At 38.8% G+C, this 18053-nt stretch overlaps 1 protein-coding gene across 1 annotated transcript; it reads left to right on the forward strand.

The window, feature by feature from the left end:
• The first annotated feature begins 1224 nt into the window (after window positions 1–1224).
• LOC127626180 (H(+)/Cl(-) exchange transporter 4) lies at window positions 1225–17220 on the forward strand. The gene is made up of 12 exons (XM_052101785.1): window positions 1225–1396; window positions 2075–2229; window positions 2422–2521; window positions 2609–2796; window positions 3178–3300; window positions 6640–6846; window positions 6923–7003; window positions 8605–9150; window positions 9461–9647; window positions 10513–10908; window positions 12894–13110; window positions 17083–17220. Exons 1-12 carry the CDS (start codon window positions 1381–1383, stop codon window positions 17171–17173), a joined length of 2307 nt encoding a protein of 768 aa, XP_051957745.1. The 5' UTR covers window positions 1225–1380; the 3' UTR covers window positions 17174–17220.
• Window positions 17221–18053: the final 833 nt, after the last annotated feature.

Raw genomic sequence — 18053 nt, forward strand, 5'->3', positions numbered from 1 at the left:
ATGAAGTTATTAATGCAATACGTTATTTATTCAAAGCCAGTCAAGTTATTTTCAGCAACTCGGACAACCAATGTAAAAATTGGCCTTGAAGTGTACTTATGAGTAGGCTCGCTCCCTCAGTCAAAATGGAGGGGTTGAGGGTCTGTCAGCAGAAACTGCCCTCGCCAACTTGAAGTGGAACGGACCTCCCCTAGGAAATGACTTCCAATGAGGGGAAGTGTGTAGGAAAGTAAGCAATTTCTATGTTATTTATTTACTTGAAGCTAGTCAAGTTACTTTCCGCAGGGCAATCAGCAACGCGGACAACCAAAGTATACTTTGGCCTTGAAGCATTCTTCTAAAACAGTTGGTCCAGATTACGATCAAAGACCATATTTCAAATCTGACAATACTGGTATCATAAATTGTAATTCTTTACCTCAGATTACAGCAAAAAAAAAATAAAAAACTCATCCATTGACCATTGGGCCTTCCAATTTCTCCCATTTATTTTAATAGAAGTGACCTGTCTCTGCTAAACAGTTTCTAGCCTGGGTCTGTTTAGCAAGACGAGAGAGGCTGCAGATTTTAAATGCTTATATCTTCTAAAAACTAATTTAGTCAATGTTTAGAAGTACACTAGCATATACCTAAAAGCTAATAGATACCCAGATAGCACATGCCCATCTCTGAGGTGTCTATTTTAGATCTGTAAAGCATCACAATCTAATTAACATCTGCTAAACATTTTTAAAAGATCAGATTTATAAACATTCTAAGTCATGAACATTTCAGAGACATCTGCTGAATGTCTTATTGATGTCCGACACATGCTTTTATTGACATAGGGGTCTTTAAGTAATTTTTCTGCTATTTTGTTTAATGATTTTTTTGATGACAGTGCAGGTAACACCAAGGCCATGCTCATGAGTAGATCGCTTGTAAAGCAACAGCAACGCAAATACCTGTTACATTTCTCAGCGCTGCTGAAGATGGTCCAATCACAGTCGTTTGTGATTACCGGATAAGGATTTTTGTAAAATAATTTTATGTAAATTAGCATTTTTATCTCCTTCAACTATTTTACAAATTATACTCTCTAGAGTAAAAATATCGCCAATAAAAAATAAAAACGCCCTGAGATTTCAATCCGGGCCACCGAGCGCCCCCTTCTGGTCTAGTAATGGAACCTGCGCATAAGTTGCGTCGGCTGCATCATCGGAAGCGTCCTGACGTCATCGCAGTATTTACTGTTTGCCGTACTGAAACCCCTGGAAATAAGTGACTGCCTGCTGCTTGTCATCTGTGAACTGCATCACAATAATCACATTAATCTGATATTATGATGGATGAAAACCCAAAACAATCACTGCGGCACTGATTTAAACACAAATAACGGATATGGAGGAGGCAGACGGTAAGATGAAGCAAAATCAGTGTTTTCGTATTATAATTACGATGCACCTGTTGTAATCCTATACATTATATTTATTATGGCTTCATTTGAATGCATTTAATGTAGCATATGTGTGTATTTTTTTTTTATGTTGTCGTCTGTCCTGTAGAATTAGTGACAGGTCTTCAGTTCGTTTTGCCCCTGTTGATATATTGTGTTTTCCTACATTATTGTGATTAATAAAACTTGGTTCAATCTTAACAACACAAGGCCTATAGAGGTTTTAAATGGTAATACTGTGGTAATTGTAGACATATACCATAGTATTCTTTAAAGTATCTTCCCAGATGGCAAAATGGGCTGGAGCTGGATCTGGGGCGAGTTTGGCCCACATACCACATGGAATTCCATTCCAAAATTGACCCAAAAGTCACTTGCCGAAATTTGACTGGACCCACAACAGAAAGCGGCCAAAACTCAGACATAAATTGGAGTACCGTGTAAATACAATAGCATTAAATGTGTTTTTGTAATATTGCATTACTGCACTATTCACTGTTTTACTCTACCAGTGAAAAATACACTAATTTAAATATGTAGACAAATGTAAACTGGGCCGATGTATATGAATTGTAGAAGATAATGAAGAAAAACACAACTTTGAAAGGTCCTTGTGGTTTTGTGTTTTGTTGTCTGTAGGTCTCAGCAATGCCACTCCCACAGAGGAGATGAACGGTCCTGAAAACCTCATGGACTTTCTAGACGAGCCGTTCCCGGATGTCGGCACTTATGAGGACTTTCACACCATTGACTGGCTGAGAGAGAAATCCAGAGACACAGACAGACACAGGAAGGTAAAACACACACACACAGACACACACACACACTGAAAACAGATACTGACTGTGATAATCTGGGAATCAAACATCAGTCTTTGGAGATCTCTGGTCCGGTGTGATTTAATTGTTAGTGTTTATGATGTTTTGTGTATGTTTTGTACGTAAATGTGCCATATGAGGATTCAGGTATTTAATTAATTTTTGCAGATCACCAGTAAGAGTAAAGAGTCGATCTGGGAGTTTATAAAGAGTTTACTGGACGCCTGGTCGGGATGGCTGGTGATGCTGATGATTGGACTGTTGTCAGGTACAGAGACACGCCCACCCATTACATCACTGACGGCATAGGTAAATAAAGGACTGGATCTGACCCATCTGATGGGCATTGTGACAGGCACGTTGGCCGGAGTGATCGATCTGGCTGTTGATTGGATGACGGATCTGAAGGAGGGGGTGTGTCTGTCTGCGTTCTGGTATAGCCATGAGCAGTGCTGCTGGACGTCCAATGAGACGACCTTCGCTGACAGAGACAAATGTCCTCAGTGGCAGAAATGGGCTGAACTGATGACGGGATACACGGAGGTACAATGACACAAATAAGTGATGATATTAATATGAAGTGAAACAAAACGAGTTTTCGCTTGAACGCCCCATCTCGTCTGTGTTGCTCTCGCTCTAATGCTCGCGTGCAGACTCATGAACGTGCACAAGAGGTCAACCGTCAGTCAAGAGTTTAACTTCATAATACATTCGATTTTTATTTGTTTCGCAACAAATCTTATCGTATGCTTTCATAACAATCATGAGTCTCATGAATAATTTATTAGGCTTCTGAATTATACTTTTGTGTTCTTTATTATTTTCTTTACGTTATAAATTACATTATATCATTTTTACTAGAAAACAGGACTGATTAGGGTTTTGATGTCATGGTTGCTCATATCTGTGTAATGTATTTTTCAGGGTGCAGGGGTGTATGTGCTAAACTACTTCCTGTATGTGCTGTGGGCTCTGTTCTTCTCTTTCCTGGCCGTGTCTCTGGTGCGAGTGTTCGCTCCGTACGCCTGTGGATCAGGAATACCAGAGGTAAAGTTCTCATTCAACCAGGACACAAATAAACAGATGAATCCTGCTGAATACATGTGAGTCTTGAAATGATGTTGACCGCTGGTTGGTAACAATGACGTTACTACCGTGGTCTATTTGGCCAGAGTATCCTTCAGTGAACTTCACAAACTTTGACCTTATCAGACTATCAATCGTTACGTCTAATGTTAACGAACGTTGCCTGACTTTTGTAACATCATTTATTTAAAAACATCAATGATTCTAATAAGTCAAAACATCAGCGTAAGATGTGGCACTTACCTGCTCAGATGACATGTTTTCAGTGTTTTCCTTTCACTATTTATTTGTCCGTTCGCTCTGATGAGATGTCCTGTATTCATGTGTACACCGGTGCCTCGAACCACATTCATCCGCGCAGAGGAGCACAGCCGAAACACAACTTACGTCATTACCATAACAATGAACGATATATCGGTTTTGGCAATTAATTGGTGTCGATAGTTGTTTTTTGGAACGATCGGTTAATGGCACAAATGTATGCAGATAGTTGCTGATAGTTTTTGTTTATTCCTCCATTGCCGGCGCTGGAGGAGTTTACAGTTAAAACTGTTTGGTTCTACGGTATAACAGCAGCTTTTTTGGAAGTGAAATAAAAACAATCACTGGCGCTTCGTGGGGATTTGTTGTATCTGTATCTTTCGTCATTGACAATATTCATCCGTCCTCACTTCAGTGCATATTTTGTTATTTTGTTTAGAGGACAAATTATTCTAAATTATTTCGAGGGTGTTGCGACAGGATGGAAATGTGCCTCGTCAGCACATACATCATATCTTCATATCTTGTGAATAAACCTTATTGCTCATTAAACTTCATCTAAACCATCGGCTGATTAATCAGTTTTCTGTCTTTTTAATAACCTTAGTTATATATCGTATCGGCACACACATTTTGTTCCTCATTTTGGTGAAATGTCTCTTCTAGGGATCCACCGATCCGATACCTGGATCACTATCGGCTCCGATACTGAAGCATTTAGATCCGACTGTGTGTTAGTCGTGTTCGTTCCTGTCAAGCTCCACAAATGACATAAAAGAACCATAAAAACCCCATTAAAGTAGTTCATATGACTCGTGCATTTTATTCAAAGCCACCTGAAGACGTGCGATATCTCTGTGAATCACAAAAGGCTGTTTAATAAGTATAAAATGCACGTGCAGCTCTGGCGCGTTATTGAATGGCGCTGCTCTGTTTACAAACACACTCGCGGCTATTTTTAGCCTTCACGCGCTGCGCAATTTTTGAAAACATCGCAAACATCATCTCAGATGCTCAATAGTTCGGTTCACTTATAATATGCATTTAGAACAGCACTGGAGGAGCTTTTTTTTTAACAGAATTTGAATAGAAGCGAATTAAACTACTGTGAACTAGTCCACAAACAGACACATACAGGACGTCCTGGAGACTTCAGAATGCCAAAATAAAAGCACGAGGGGTTTAAAGTTAAAGGTGCACGTTTTGTTTAAAAATGATAATAATATTTAAGTTGAACGGGTTCCAAAAAATTATTGTGTGAATGAAAATTGCACTAATATCTTACAATTGAACAAAAAATTTATCTGAATCCTTTACAGTCCAGATGCAAGTTGAACAAATTTAGCAAAAAATAAATAATCGTTTTCTTTTCTTCTGAAGAAATGATACTGGAATTACGGTTAATTTTGCTGCTACATTATCCAGTATACTAGTTAATAATAATGTGTTTCTTCATAAGCGATACATTTATATTGAAATAATGTGTAGTTAGAGGTTTTTGGTTCTTTGTATTTGAAAGAGCACACCCAATTACTTCCACACAATAATGTAAAGATATTATAAACTGATTAAGCAAAAAACAACACTGGGATCGGATCAGGATCAGCCGATACTGAGATTTCCGATATCGGAATCGGAAGAGAAAAAGTGGTATCGGTGCATCCCATCTCTTCACATGGTGTTATGGAGTTTTGTCAATACAAGAAAAGAAAGTTTGGCTTCTCTATTCCCAAATGGGTGAATCGAATCTTACAAAAATGGTCAAGAACAAGAAATTCTATTTTGCATGAAGTAAATGATGCCTATTTTTAGATTCACCCAAAAACATTTGATGGTACATTTTCCACTGCGATAAAAGTAGTTTGATTATGTTTGTCTTTAGTAGATCATTTGTGTCTCTGTGATATCGTTCGCTGATGTCACTGTATTGCGTTTTAACCCTTTCCTGTTTCAGTGGCATACTCATAATTAAATTCTACAATTTGTAGATCAGGGGTGTCCAAACCTTTTCTTCTGGGGCCTGATGCAAAAAGAAATGAGGTGTCCCGGGCCGCATCGTTGTAATAATGATAATAATAAAAGGCTAGATGCCACTATCGCATCATCTTTATATTGTATGCTTAATATTATGCAAGTTTTACTCCCATGGTGTGTTAATAAAGGATATTTCTCTCACCGAGAATGCTTGTAATAGAACAGTGATGCATGATCAGAAATTAAGGGGGGCTCTTTTTCCCCAAAAGTGAAAAAAAAGAAATGCCCTAAAGTTCAAAATGTGGGTTTAAAAAAAACCAATTACTCCATCTGATATAGTTCTTAAAATCTACTTTAAGTGTAGCATTTCTCACTATCACATAAAATATGTTTTGAATAATGGAATAACAGACAAATGCCCTCATAAAACATAAAACTTCCCCTGAATATTATATCCATTTATGGGAAAAGTACATTTCTGACCATGGAGTAATTTATTTACTCATGAGAGTGTGTTCAGCTCTGTTCACGCTCAATAAATACGGTGCAGCCGGTCGCAGTGGGCTGTAGTTTGGACACCCCTGATATAGATCATGAGACATTCTGAGACTCTCAGTCTAAGAAACTGCGGTAAAATCAGAGCAATTTTTTTGCATCAAATATCTCTGGGTGTGAGAAAAAATTGTGTTGATGTGACAAAGCAATCAAAAGTTTTAACATTTAAAAAATAATTGATCATAGTGACCAAAAGCCTCTCCAAACAAATAAAAGATAATATTTGTGCATAAGAACTAATTACACATGCAAACACAACAATGACTAAAGGTTTGCATAGCATGCAGACATGATTTTAATCATGAGATTTCACAGAATGAGTTTCATTCTGTGTCATTTGAGTCATCATTGAGTCTGTGTCGTGTATTTGGCGCCATCTCCTGGTGGTCATATGTAACATTGTGCTTCATGTGGATTATCTAATGATCTATACATCTGATTATCTTGTGTGTGGGCTCGCTTGAAAGATAATCACCTCCTCTAAATAATTCAAATTGTTTGTTTTTCCAGATTAAGACGATCCTGAGTGGCTTCATCATTCGGGGTTATCTGGGGAAATGGACTCTGCTGATAAAGACAGTCACTCTGGTGCTGGCCGTGTCGTCTGGTCTCAGTCTGGGGAAGGAAGGGCCGCTCGTCCACGTCGCCTGTTGCTGTGGCAACCTGTTCTGCAGCCTTTTCTCCAAATATAGCAAGAACGAGGGCAAACGGAGAGAGGTGTGTTAAATCTATAGTAAACGTTTTGTTATTTGCTGAAACTGTTTTGCTCATGCGTTTGTTTTATTTGTTTTAGGTTTTGTCGGCGGCTGCGGCTGCTGGTGTTTCTGTTGCGTTTGGAGCTCCAATTGGAGGAGTTCTCTTCAGCCTAGAAGAGGTACAGACACACAGTATTAAACTTTGGTGCGTAACTCGTCCCGCACCGTTTGTGCAACAGACATGAATGATAACTCAGACTGTGGGACTTGTTTAGGAGAGGTGTGCTCTCGATTGTTTCCGAGCAATCGGACACATTTCCGTCTGGCGGACGATAAAATGAGTGAGAACTTGCATTGAAGGAGGGACTCATGTCATGTCTATCAGTTTATCTCATTACCGAAACACAACCAAATTTGCACCTCGTTACAATAATTTTTATTTTTATATTCTCGTGGATCTTCTCTTAGTTTAAAATTTTTCTAATTCTTAAAACATTCTGTTAATTTTCAGGTTTCAATTACATTTTGAATGACAGATTTTCAATTTCTTATTCTTTTGGACCCCACCGGATATTCCCATTATTTTAATCATTCTTTTGTCATTTGGACAAAAATGTTTTAATGCAACAATGCAAAATATTGTTTAATGGCTGAAATTTCATACATTTTCTTTTGGTTGGGAAAAGAAACAAAAGGGGCAAAAATGACCCTGAATGATATTATTTATTTATTTATTTTGATCATGTGATTTTTGGCTTCATTGTTCACCAGTTCTGTTATCCGGATAGTGATTCTTTAACCCTCCTATGGTTTGACCAAAAATACATTTATAAAAAAAGCTTCCTTTATCTGAGCAGTACAAGACTTGGTGATTTTTCCTCCATTTGCCATCTGAACATACAAAAAAAAAGAAAAGAAAATTGGGCTCGAGTCTGTCCAAGTGCTCGTAAAAAAATAGCGACACCTTTGGTATTCGCGGTCAGAATTGACGACCATTGAAAATGAATGGGAAAGACCATAATAAATCCACCACAATGCAGAAAAAGCAGACAGAAATTACAGGGTGAGACTCTAAAACATCCTTAGTGCAAAACACACACTTACACACACATACACACACTCGCACACAAAAACACTTACACACACTCTCACACTCACTCACACACAAAAACACTTACACACACAAGCACACTTGCACACAAAAACACTTACACACACGTTTGCAAAACACATTTTTATTATAGAAAGTTTGAAATTGCAAAATATTTACTTTTTTGTGTTTTTATAACTGAATTTTCAGAATTTTACAGTTCTTGATGTTCATTTTCTTTAAATTATTATGCATTTACTTTTGAGTTATGACAATTTCATGTTTGTAATAAATTATTGTTATAAATGTTTATTCTGTGTGTTTGTAACATCATGGTCAGGTTTGATCGCAGCATAATGACATTAAAAACTTTCACTTCAAATCAATTAAAAAGGGTAATTCTGAGGAGAAAGGCAAAAACATTATCACAAAATACGACATTGCGACAAGAAACCTTGAATAACATTATAATTGAACTTCATAGGGCAAAAAAAATGCTACAGAAGTGGAACGTCTGGCCTCTTCTAGTGCCTGTCTCAGTGTGTGCACTTAATATCATATAAAAGATCAAATACATAAATGTACAAGTACAAATGTATTCTCTGTAATACTCGTCTCAATTAGCCGTCTGATTTCTGAAAAAATACTTTATTAATGATTAAAAAAATGATTTAATTTCTGTTTCCGCAGGTCAGTTATTATTTCCCTCTGAAGACGTTGTGGCGTTCTTTTTTTGCCGCACTGGTGGCGGCTTTCACACTCCGCTCCATCAACCCGTTTGGCAACAATCGTCTGGTGCTATTTTACGTGGAGTACCACACGCCCTGGTACATGGCCGAGCTGGTGCCGTTCATTCTGCTGGGCGTGTTTGGCGGGCTCTGGGGGACCCTTTTTATCCGCTGCAATATCGCGTGGTGTCGCCGCCGCAAGACCACACTCCTCGGGAAGTATCCGGTGCTGGAGGTGATCATGGTGACCGGAATTACGGCTATCCTAGCATTCCCAAATCCGTACACACGCCGCAGCACCAGTGAACTGATCTCGGAGCTGTTTAACGACTGCGGAGCGATGGAGTCATCACAACTCTGCGATTACATCAACAACCCGAACATGACGCGACCGGTGGACGATATTCCAGATAGACCCGCGGGGCCGGGCGTCTACAGCGCCCTCTGGCAGCTGGCATTGGCACTGATTTTTAAGATAGTCATCACTATCTTTACATTCGGCATGAAGGTGAGGGCGATGGATTTGTCAACTTAACATGTTTTTTGCATAAAAATGCAAGAGAAGAATTTTGAAGAATCTTTACGGAGCACTTGTGCAGAAACTGTTTATAGTGGCCATGTTTGGCAAGCTCCAAAAAGGACAAAAGCACAATTAAAGTAGCATAAAAGTAGAGCCAAATTTGAAGCTGTTATTATCAGTCTTTTGGACGCCACTGGATATTAAAATTAACATTTTTATAATTCTCTTCGGTGTGAAAAAATACAACTAAAAAAATGGACCTTGAATGATATTAGTTATGTCATGGCATATTTCTCAGATCCCCTCAGGCTTGTTCATCCCCAGTATGGCGGTGGGCGCTATCGCCGGGCGTATCGTGGGCATTGCAGTGGAGCAGATGGCGTATCATCACCACGACTGGATCATTTTTAAGAACTGGTGTCGGCCGGGTGCAGACTGCGTCACTCCGGGCCTGTATGCGATGGTCGGGGCAGCTGCATGTTTAGGTGAGACATTCGTTTTGACGTTTAGAATTAAATAAGGGTCATGCTGTTTCAACTCAGGTATCCGGCTCAAAAAAAAGAATTTGATAATTTTTTTATTGGTGAAAGAAAGACATAAAATGATGATGAAAGCCAAAGTATTAAATTCCTTTGATCAGTATTTACTGAGTAATCCATACATTTTTAGGGGGGTGCAATTTTCACCTGCTTTTGGAGCAAAACTACAGGCCAAAAAAATAACCATAGAAAGGTGTCCGTGTCATTATTTTATTTTCACACAGAGATAAGTTGGTCTATTTCTAAAATGCACCCCTTGTTGCATTATATGCCAATGATGGGAGTCTAAATATGGGAAAAAAGCACTTTTTTGTGTTGTTTTTCCAAAGTAGGAGTGCCTATAAATCGAGAAGTATTAAAGATATCTCAATATCCTTTTAGATTCTGGTTCTGAACGAACTAGCCTTTTTGGGACTTCATTTTTAAGGCCCTACATGGTTAGTTCCCAGAGATATGGGGCTGTCAATGTGGCTCCATTCCTAAGTTTCAATGAGCAAAAACCAAATGTGGGTCACATGGTATGAAGCTATTTTTTCTCGTACAATAAAACAAAGGTCTGAAAAACAAATGTTGAAATTAGAAATGTATCTTTTATTGATTCACATAAAAAACAATGATGTCAAATCTCAATTTTCAAGAGTCCAAAAACAGAACGTGGTATTGATTGTCTTTTTAGGGACTGGCTCAATAATGGTATTTTGTTCGTTAATAACGAAAAATATAATGAGAAATCCTCTGTAGTGTACATGTAATAATCAGAAGAAAGAAACAAAAAAATAAACAATTTCGGTCTTGTCTGTTCTCCGTTCAGGTGGCGTAACTCGTATGACAGTCTCTCTGGTCGTCATCATGTTTGAGTTGACCGGCGGTCTCGAGTACATCGTTCCTCTGATGGCGGCCGCTGTCACCAGTAAGTGGGTCGCCGATGCATTTGGGAAGGAGGGAATTTATGAATCTCACATTCAGCTCAACGGTTACCCGTACCTGGATCAAGACGAGTTCACACACCGCACGCTAGCCACGGATGTGATGCGGCCACGCCGAAACGACCCGCCGCTGTCAGTTCTGACTCAAGACAGCACCACAGTGGAAGACGTGGAGATGCTTATCAAAGAAACCGACTACAACGGCTTTCCTGTGGTCGTCTCGCGTGAATCAGAGAGACTTATTGGCTTCGTTCAGAGACGAGATCTTATCCTGGCTATCAGTAAGACACACACACTACATTTCAAATTAAAATACCAGTGTGTACATCCCCCATAATCTTATCTGATGTGTCAATAACTAATATCACTACTACTCTTTTTAGTGCGAACACTTTACTAACCCTAGCTATTCTAATTTCATGTGCATGTGCTCAATAAGGCTTTGCATCTAAAGCGCTGCAGGATCCTTGCTGATATTTGGAGAATTGTTTTCAGTCAGAGAAACCATCATTTTAAACAAACAGCCACTGTGGCTCAAATAGATTTAAAATGTTTAATGCAAGAAACTATAGTAATATTCTCCTTAAAAATAATCAAGTTATAAAATATAGCTGCAAGCAGCAATTACCAGACCAAGCATAACTATGGCATGTATTAAATCAACATCATTGATTATGATTTTATTTTGAATTGCTTGTATTACAATACAATTTATTGAACTTTTGACCAATAGGTGGCGTTGTTACCAAATTTATATGGTGCCATCAGGTTGTGGTGACAATGACACCTACAAAGTTTCATGCCAGTGCTCCAAAGCATTGCCAAAATGCAGCCTCAGATCCTTTCAGGAGTCTTGCCATCTATTTCATTAATGCATTATTCAAGAACCGTTTGGTCTATCATAAAGCTTTTAATAACTTTTTGACGTGAGTGATCCTAGATGATACACTACTAATTTTATGCGAATTGGATGTTCAGCCTAGGAGGACTTTGAAAAACATTTTTTCAATTACTTTCAAAATGCAGAAAGGAAGTATGGTCGCAATGGAAAATTTGCAAGTATAAACAGCATGTGACCACACAGCCATCACGCTGCTCAGGAAGGAGACGCATTCTGTCTCCATGAGATGAACGTAGTTTGTGTGAAAAGTGCAAATTAATCCAGAACAACAGAAAAGGACCTTGTGAAGATGCTGGAGGAAACAGGTGGACGAGTATCTAGATCCACAGCAAAACGAGTCCTATATGGACATAACCTGAAAGGATGCTCAGCAAAGAAGATCCACTGCTCCAAAACCACCATAAAAAAGCCAGACTACAGTTTGCAAGTGCACATGGGGACAAAGATCTTACTTTTAGGAGAAATGTCCTCTGGTCTCATGAAACAAAAATTTAACTGTTTGGCCATAATGACCATCGTTATGTTTGGAGGAAAAAGGGTGAGGCTTGCAAGCCGAAGAACACCATCCCAACAGTGAAGCATGGTGGTGCAGCATCATGTTGTGGGGGTGTTTGCTGCAGGAGGGACTGGTGGACTTCACAAAATAGATGGCATCATGAGGAAGGAATATTATGTGGATATATTGCAATAACATGTTAAATGGTCTGCACATATATAGCACTTTTTTAACCTTAGCAGTTTTGAAAGCGCTTTACACTGTGACTTATTCACACTCACATTCATACACCAATGACAGCAGAGCTGCCATGCAAGGTGCCAGCCTGCCATTGGGAACAACTTGGGGTTCAATGTCTTACCTAAGGACACTTCGGCATGTGGAGTCATGTGAGCCAGGAATCAAACTGCCAACCCTGCGATTAGTGGCCGACCCGCTCTACCAACTGAGCCGTCCCAACATCTCAAGACATCAGACAGGAAGTGAAAGCTTGGTCGCAAATGGGTCTTCCAAATAGACAATGACCCCAAGAATACCTCCAAAGTTGTGGCAAAATGGGACAACAAAATCAAGGTATTGGAGTGGCCATCACAATGATAGAAAATTTGTGGGCAGAACTGAAAACGCGTGTGTGAGCAAGGAGGCCGACAAACCTGACTCAGTTACACCAGTTCTGTCTGGAGGAATGGGACAAAATTCCTGAATAGAAAACACATCGAAATATTTAATTGAAATATTGCTTCATTTTATATAGGAAGCAAAATTATTGCAAATAGATTATTAACACGTTGTCCAGCTCTAGTATACAATACCATATCATGTTAATGAATGCACCGTAAATAAAATGGACTATTTCTTTCTCTGTGCAGAAAATGCACGGCAGAAACAGGAAGGTGTGGTGAGTAATTCAGTGGTTTATTTCACGGAGGATGCACCGCAGCTTCCTGCATCAAACCCGCAGCCACTGAAAGTCAGACGCATCCTGAATCTCAGTCCCTTTACTGTCACCGACCACACGCCCATGGAGACGGTGGTGGACATCTTCCGCAAACTGGGGCTCCGCCAGTGTCTTGTCACACGCAGCGGGTAAGACCCTTCAAAACTTTTTTTATTTGTAATTTTTTTAGAAGTTATGATGAAAAATACAGTACTTTGGTTAGAGTGAAATTAGTCTCACTACATCCAGAAGTTTCCATCAATCAACAAGTGATACTTTTTCAAAAAAAAAAATTATTTAAGTCGTAATTTTTGTCTTTTGACAAAAAGGGTAATTCTCACGAAAGCTGTCAAGTAAATGTTCTGGTCATATTTGACCCCAAAATCAAAAGAAGGGATAAGAAATTTAATTGTGCACACTGAAAATGAAGCCTATTTTTAGGGCTATTCGAATTTTTTTTTACATTTTGACATTATTTTTATGAGTTGCACATATTTTACCCCTCAATTCTCATAACCGCTATGCAAAAAAAGACGGTCATTATGATATTCTCATTACCGCAACATGAAAATATTATATATTATTTAAATGGTAAATTATCTATACATTATAGAAGTAATCCCTTGGTAATGTAAAATATTTTTTTATTAAAATAAGTAAAAAATAAAACACTGTAATTTAGTACCAAAAAATCGTTATGTTACGTAATGAAAACAATTAGAAACGTGTAAAAGTGAAACGTCCAGACGTGTTACGGTAATGAGAATTGGGGGATAAAATGTGTCCTAAAAATAATGTCACAATGCAAAAAAAAATCTGGGATTAATTTTCTTTATGCAAAATATTAAGATTTTTTTATATATTGATTTGGGGATAAAGATGACCTGGGCACCTTCTTGACAGGTTTCGTGAGAATCACCGAAATGTCTTTTAACCTCTTCAACTCTGCGATCCCACCGGTGGGTCCAAAAGGGGGGCGCTATGTCTCAAAACAAGATTACGCTTACAATGTTCAAGTCTCCGAATCCATAAATCAGGCATATTTGGTATCGTTTGAAAGCTTAGAATCTGAGCTTTTATATATATATCCATCACTTCTGCATTTATGCTACATATTATAACAAAATAAGGCCTTAAAACATCTGCATCGCAAATAAGCGCCACCTAGAGGTCATGTGGTAGAAATATTAATATGAATTTAAAAGTCTTTCAAATAGCACTTAAATAGACAAATAATCTATAAAAAAGCTCTCATTCTCATGAACGGTTCTGTATAGTTATTATGTTGCACTAATACACAGTTTGAAAGATTTCCAAAAGAATCACAAAGTGAAATATGATTTCTGTAGGACATCAACACATCGTCTCATTTATGCTCCGATCATTGCTGCTGTAAGCCCCAAATAGCTACAAATATTATATCTACTTTTACTATAGGAAGTTTTCTAAAAAAAAAAAATATTTTTTTTTCTCGTCTGTGAACTTACTTGTGTGAATAATCCAATGATATATCGTAGATGTCCAGAACAAAATATGCTGTCCAGCAGGAAAAGGATCCTAAACAAATCATCTGAAATATATGTTGTCGAGTATTGCTGATAAAATGTAATCGTAAAGGGGAGAATCTCAGCTTTCTATTGACACCTAGATTGAGCTTGTAGTCCACTCAGAGGCCGAGATATTCAATGAAACAATGGGGGTGCTGCTTGAACTGAAAATAAGACTGAATGTCTATGGACGAGCACATCTGTGAGGGGTAAAATGTGTTAGAGCGCCCCCTACAGTTCGCATCTGTGAGGGGTAAAATGTGTTAGAGCGCCCCCTACAGTTCGCATCTGTGAGGGATAAAATGTGTTAGAGCGCCCCCTACAGTTCACATCTGTGAGGGATAAAATGTGTTAGAGCCCCCTACAGTTCACATCTGTGAGGGATAAAATGTGTTAGAGCGCCCCTACAGTTCACATCTGTGAGGGGTCATAATGTGTTAGAGCCCCCTACAGTTCACATCTGTGAGGGATAAAATGTGTTAGAGCCCCCTACAGTTCACATCTGTGAGGGATAAAATGTGTTAGAGCCCCCTACAGTTCACATCTGTGAGGGATAAAATGTGTTAGAGCCCCCTACAGTTCACATCTGTGAGGGGTATAATGTGTTAGAGCGCCCCTACAGTTCACATCTGTGAGGGATAAAATGTGTTAGAGCCCCTACAGTTCACATCTGTGAGGGGTAAAATGTGTTAGAGCCCCCTACAGTTCACATCTGTGAGGGATATAATGTGTTAGAGCCCCCTACAGTTCACATCTGTGAGGGGTATAATGTGTTAGAGCGCCCCTACAGTTCACATCTGTGAGGGGTATAATGTGTTAGAGCCCCCTACAGTTCACATCTGTGAGGGGTATAATGTGTTAGAGCGTCCCCTACAGTTCACATCTGTGAGGGGTATAATGTGTTAGAGCCCCTACAGTTCACATCTGTGAGGGGTATAATGTGTTAGAGCGTCCCCTACAGTTCACATCTGTGAGGGGTATAATGTGTTAGAGCGCCCCCTACAGTTCACATCTGTGAGGGGTATAATGTGTTAGAGCGCCCCTACAGTTCAGCATCTGTGAGGGGTATAATGTGTTAGAGCGCCCCTACAGTTCAGCATCTGTGAGGGGTATAATGTGTTAGAGTGCCACCTACAGTTCAGCATCTGTGAGGGGTATAATGTGTTAGAGTGCCACCTGCAGTTCACATCTGTGAGGGGTATAATGTGTTAGAGTGCCACCTGCAGTTCACATCTGTGAGGGGTATAATGTGTTAGAGTGCCACCTGCAGTTCACATCTGTGAGGGGTATAATGTGTTAGAGTGCCACCTGCAGTTCAGCATCTGTGAGGGGTATAATGTGTTAGAGTGCCACCTGCAGTTCAGCATCTGTGAGGGGTATAATGTGTTAGAGTGCCACCTGCAGTTCACATCTGTGAGGGGTATAATGTGTTAGAGTGCCACCTGCAGTTCACATCTGTGAGGGGTATAATGTGTTAGAGCGCCCCCTACAGTTCACATCTGTGAGGGGTATAATGTGTTAGAGTGCCCCCTACAGTTCGCATCTGTGAGGGGTATAATGTGTTAGAGCGCCCCCTACAGTTCGCATCTGTGAGGGGTATAATGTGTTAGAGTGCCACCTGCAGTTCGCATCTGTGAGGGGTATAATGTGTTAGAGTGCCACCTGCAGTTCGCATCTGTGAGGGGTATAATGTGTTAGAGTGCCACCTGCAGTTCGCATCTGTGAGGGGTATAATGTGTTAGAGCGCCACCTGCAGTTCAGCATCTGTGAGGGGTATAATGTGTTAGAGTGCCACCTGCAGTTCACATATATATATTGTGATGGAGGAAAATATTTTTTTAGTAATTGCTGCCAACTAGTGAAATAAAATAAGACATTGTGGAGGGAGACAGGGTGAACAGAACCTTAAGTACATACTTTCAAATTTAGGATACACATACAATATTATTTATGAATAATTGGACGGTTTTTTTAATTTGGGGGTGTCTGAAAAACTTTTTTGCCAGTTAGTCCACAGTATGTGTAAATGGTGAGCTTTTAAATTTGAGTGTTAAATATAGCAGACGACAGTCCAAATATGGCCCAGAGTTGAAGAGTTTAAATTGACTAAATATTTTCTCAAGTCATATTTATTTATTTGTCAATTTTACTCAGAATAAAATTACATATCATTTTAATAAATGAAATTAACGGCTCAGTTGACCGCAAAATGCACAAGCATACATCAAACTGTAGCAATGAAAATATAAAAACGTTTAATAATTTAAACATGTATCAAACACATTAAAGATTTATCAACATTAACAACAATGCAAATCCCAAGAGGATGAACTAGTCACTGGATTTGCCCAAAGTTTGTGAGGTTCATGGCACTGAATCTTTTGAGGCGGTTTCTTGCTGCAGAGCGAGCCAGACTTTATGCTGATATTCAAAAGTCCTGTTCCTCAAGGGTTAAATCAGGCGATTTGTGATAAAACTCTCCTTATTTAGCATTAGCATGAGCTCTAATCAGTAGATCAGTGGTTTGGTTAAAACTGCTAATAACTCAAATAACCTCTCTCTCTCTCTCGTCAGACGTTTGCTTGGAATCATTACTAAGAAGGATGTTCTGCGACACATGGCACAAATGATGAATCAAGACCCTGAATCAATCATGTTCAACTAACAGCACCATCAGGAGTCGAACCCGCTCCAGACTCTATATGTAGTGCACACTTCCTGTTATCCGTTACACACTCAGTCCTCTAGTTCTGCGCACTAATGTATGTTTATTTGGTCAAAACAGGACTGGTGCAACTGAGATTGTCAATGTCAATGTACATGTTGTTGTTTTTTTCTACACCGCTCTTGCCATATTTTTTATTATGTGCATTATTGTAATTTTTGATCCTTTTAAAGGATTTGAACAAACTTTACAGGTTAAGTAAAAATTCAGCATCATGCACTCATCGTGGCCTTCAACCCGTATGACTGACTTTCTAAATTCAAGAATGTGGAAAAATTCACCTCTTACGTTCCACAGAAGAAGAAAAATCATATGGGTTTGGAATGGCATGAAGGTGAGTAAATAAGGACAGATTTTTTTACTTTTGTGTGAACTATCACTGTAAACATGTCAATGACAATAAGGCATCTCTAACTGTGTTTACTGTATTTTTATGGTAAAGGCTGCTATACAGGGTGTGAAACAAACCATTTCACTGGTACATCAAATTTGCGACGTCTTTGTGACGTTATTACAGTATGTTTGTTTATTAAACAATGTATTATAATACAAACGTTAACATATGTCAAAATAATTAAAGTTTCCAACATGCTAATCGGCTGCAAGTACAATGTTGATTATATATAATGTGCAACCGCTACTCAAGTTTAGCTGAGAATAATAAACATCGTCATTATTGTACATATAACTATTATTTAATTATTGTTTATTTTATTAAAATTTAATTCTAAGACCCATAAAATATTTTCAGTGCATGGTGTGAATGATACACAGTTAAAAAGGCAAGAGTTTAAATGCAGTTTTTCTGATTATTTATTAA

This window comes from Xyrauchen texanus, chromosome 32 (genome assembly GCF_025860055.1).
Source record: "Xyrauchen texanus isolate HMW12.3.18 chromosome 32, RBS_HiC_50CHRs, whole genome shotgun sequence".
NCBI classification, from domain to species: Eukaryota; Metazoa; Chordata; class Actinopteri; order Cypriniformes; family Catostomidae; genus Xyrauchen; species Xyrauchen texanus.

Excerpts from the sequence above, each read along its gene's own strand:
- LOC127626180 (XM_052101785.1), top strand. Across the intron at positions 3,301-6,639 it reads GTGGATCAGGAATACCAGAG|ATTAAGACGATCCTGAGTGG; the intron begins GTAAAGTTCTCA and ends TTGTTTTTCCAG. Across the intron at positions 13,111-17,082 it reads TGTCTTGTCACACGCAGCGG|ACGTTTGCTTGGAATCATTA; the intron begins GTAAGACCCTTC and ends CTCTCTCGTCAG.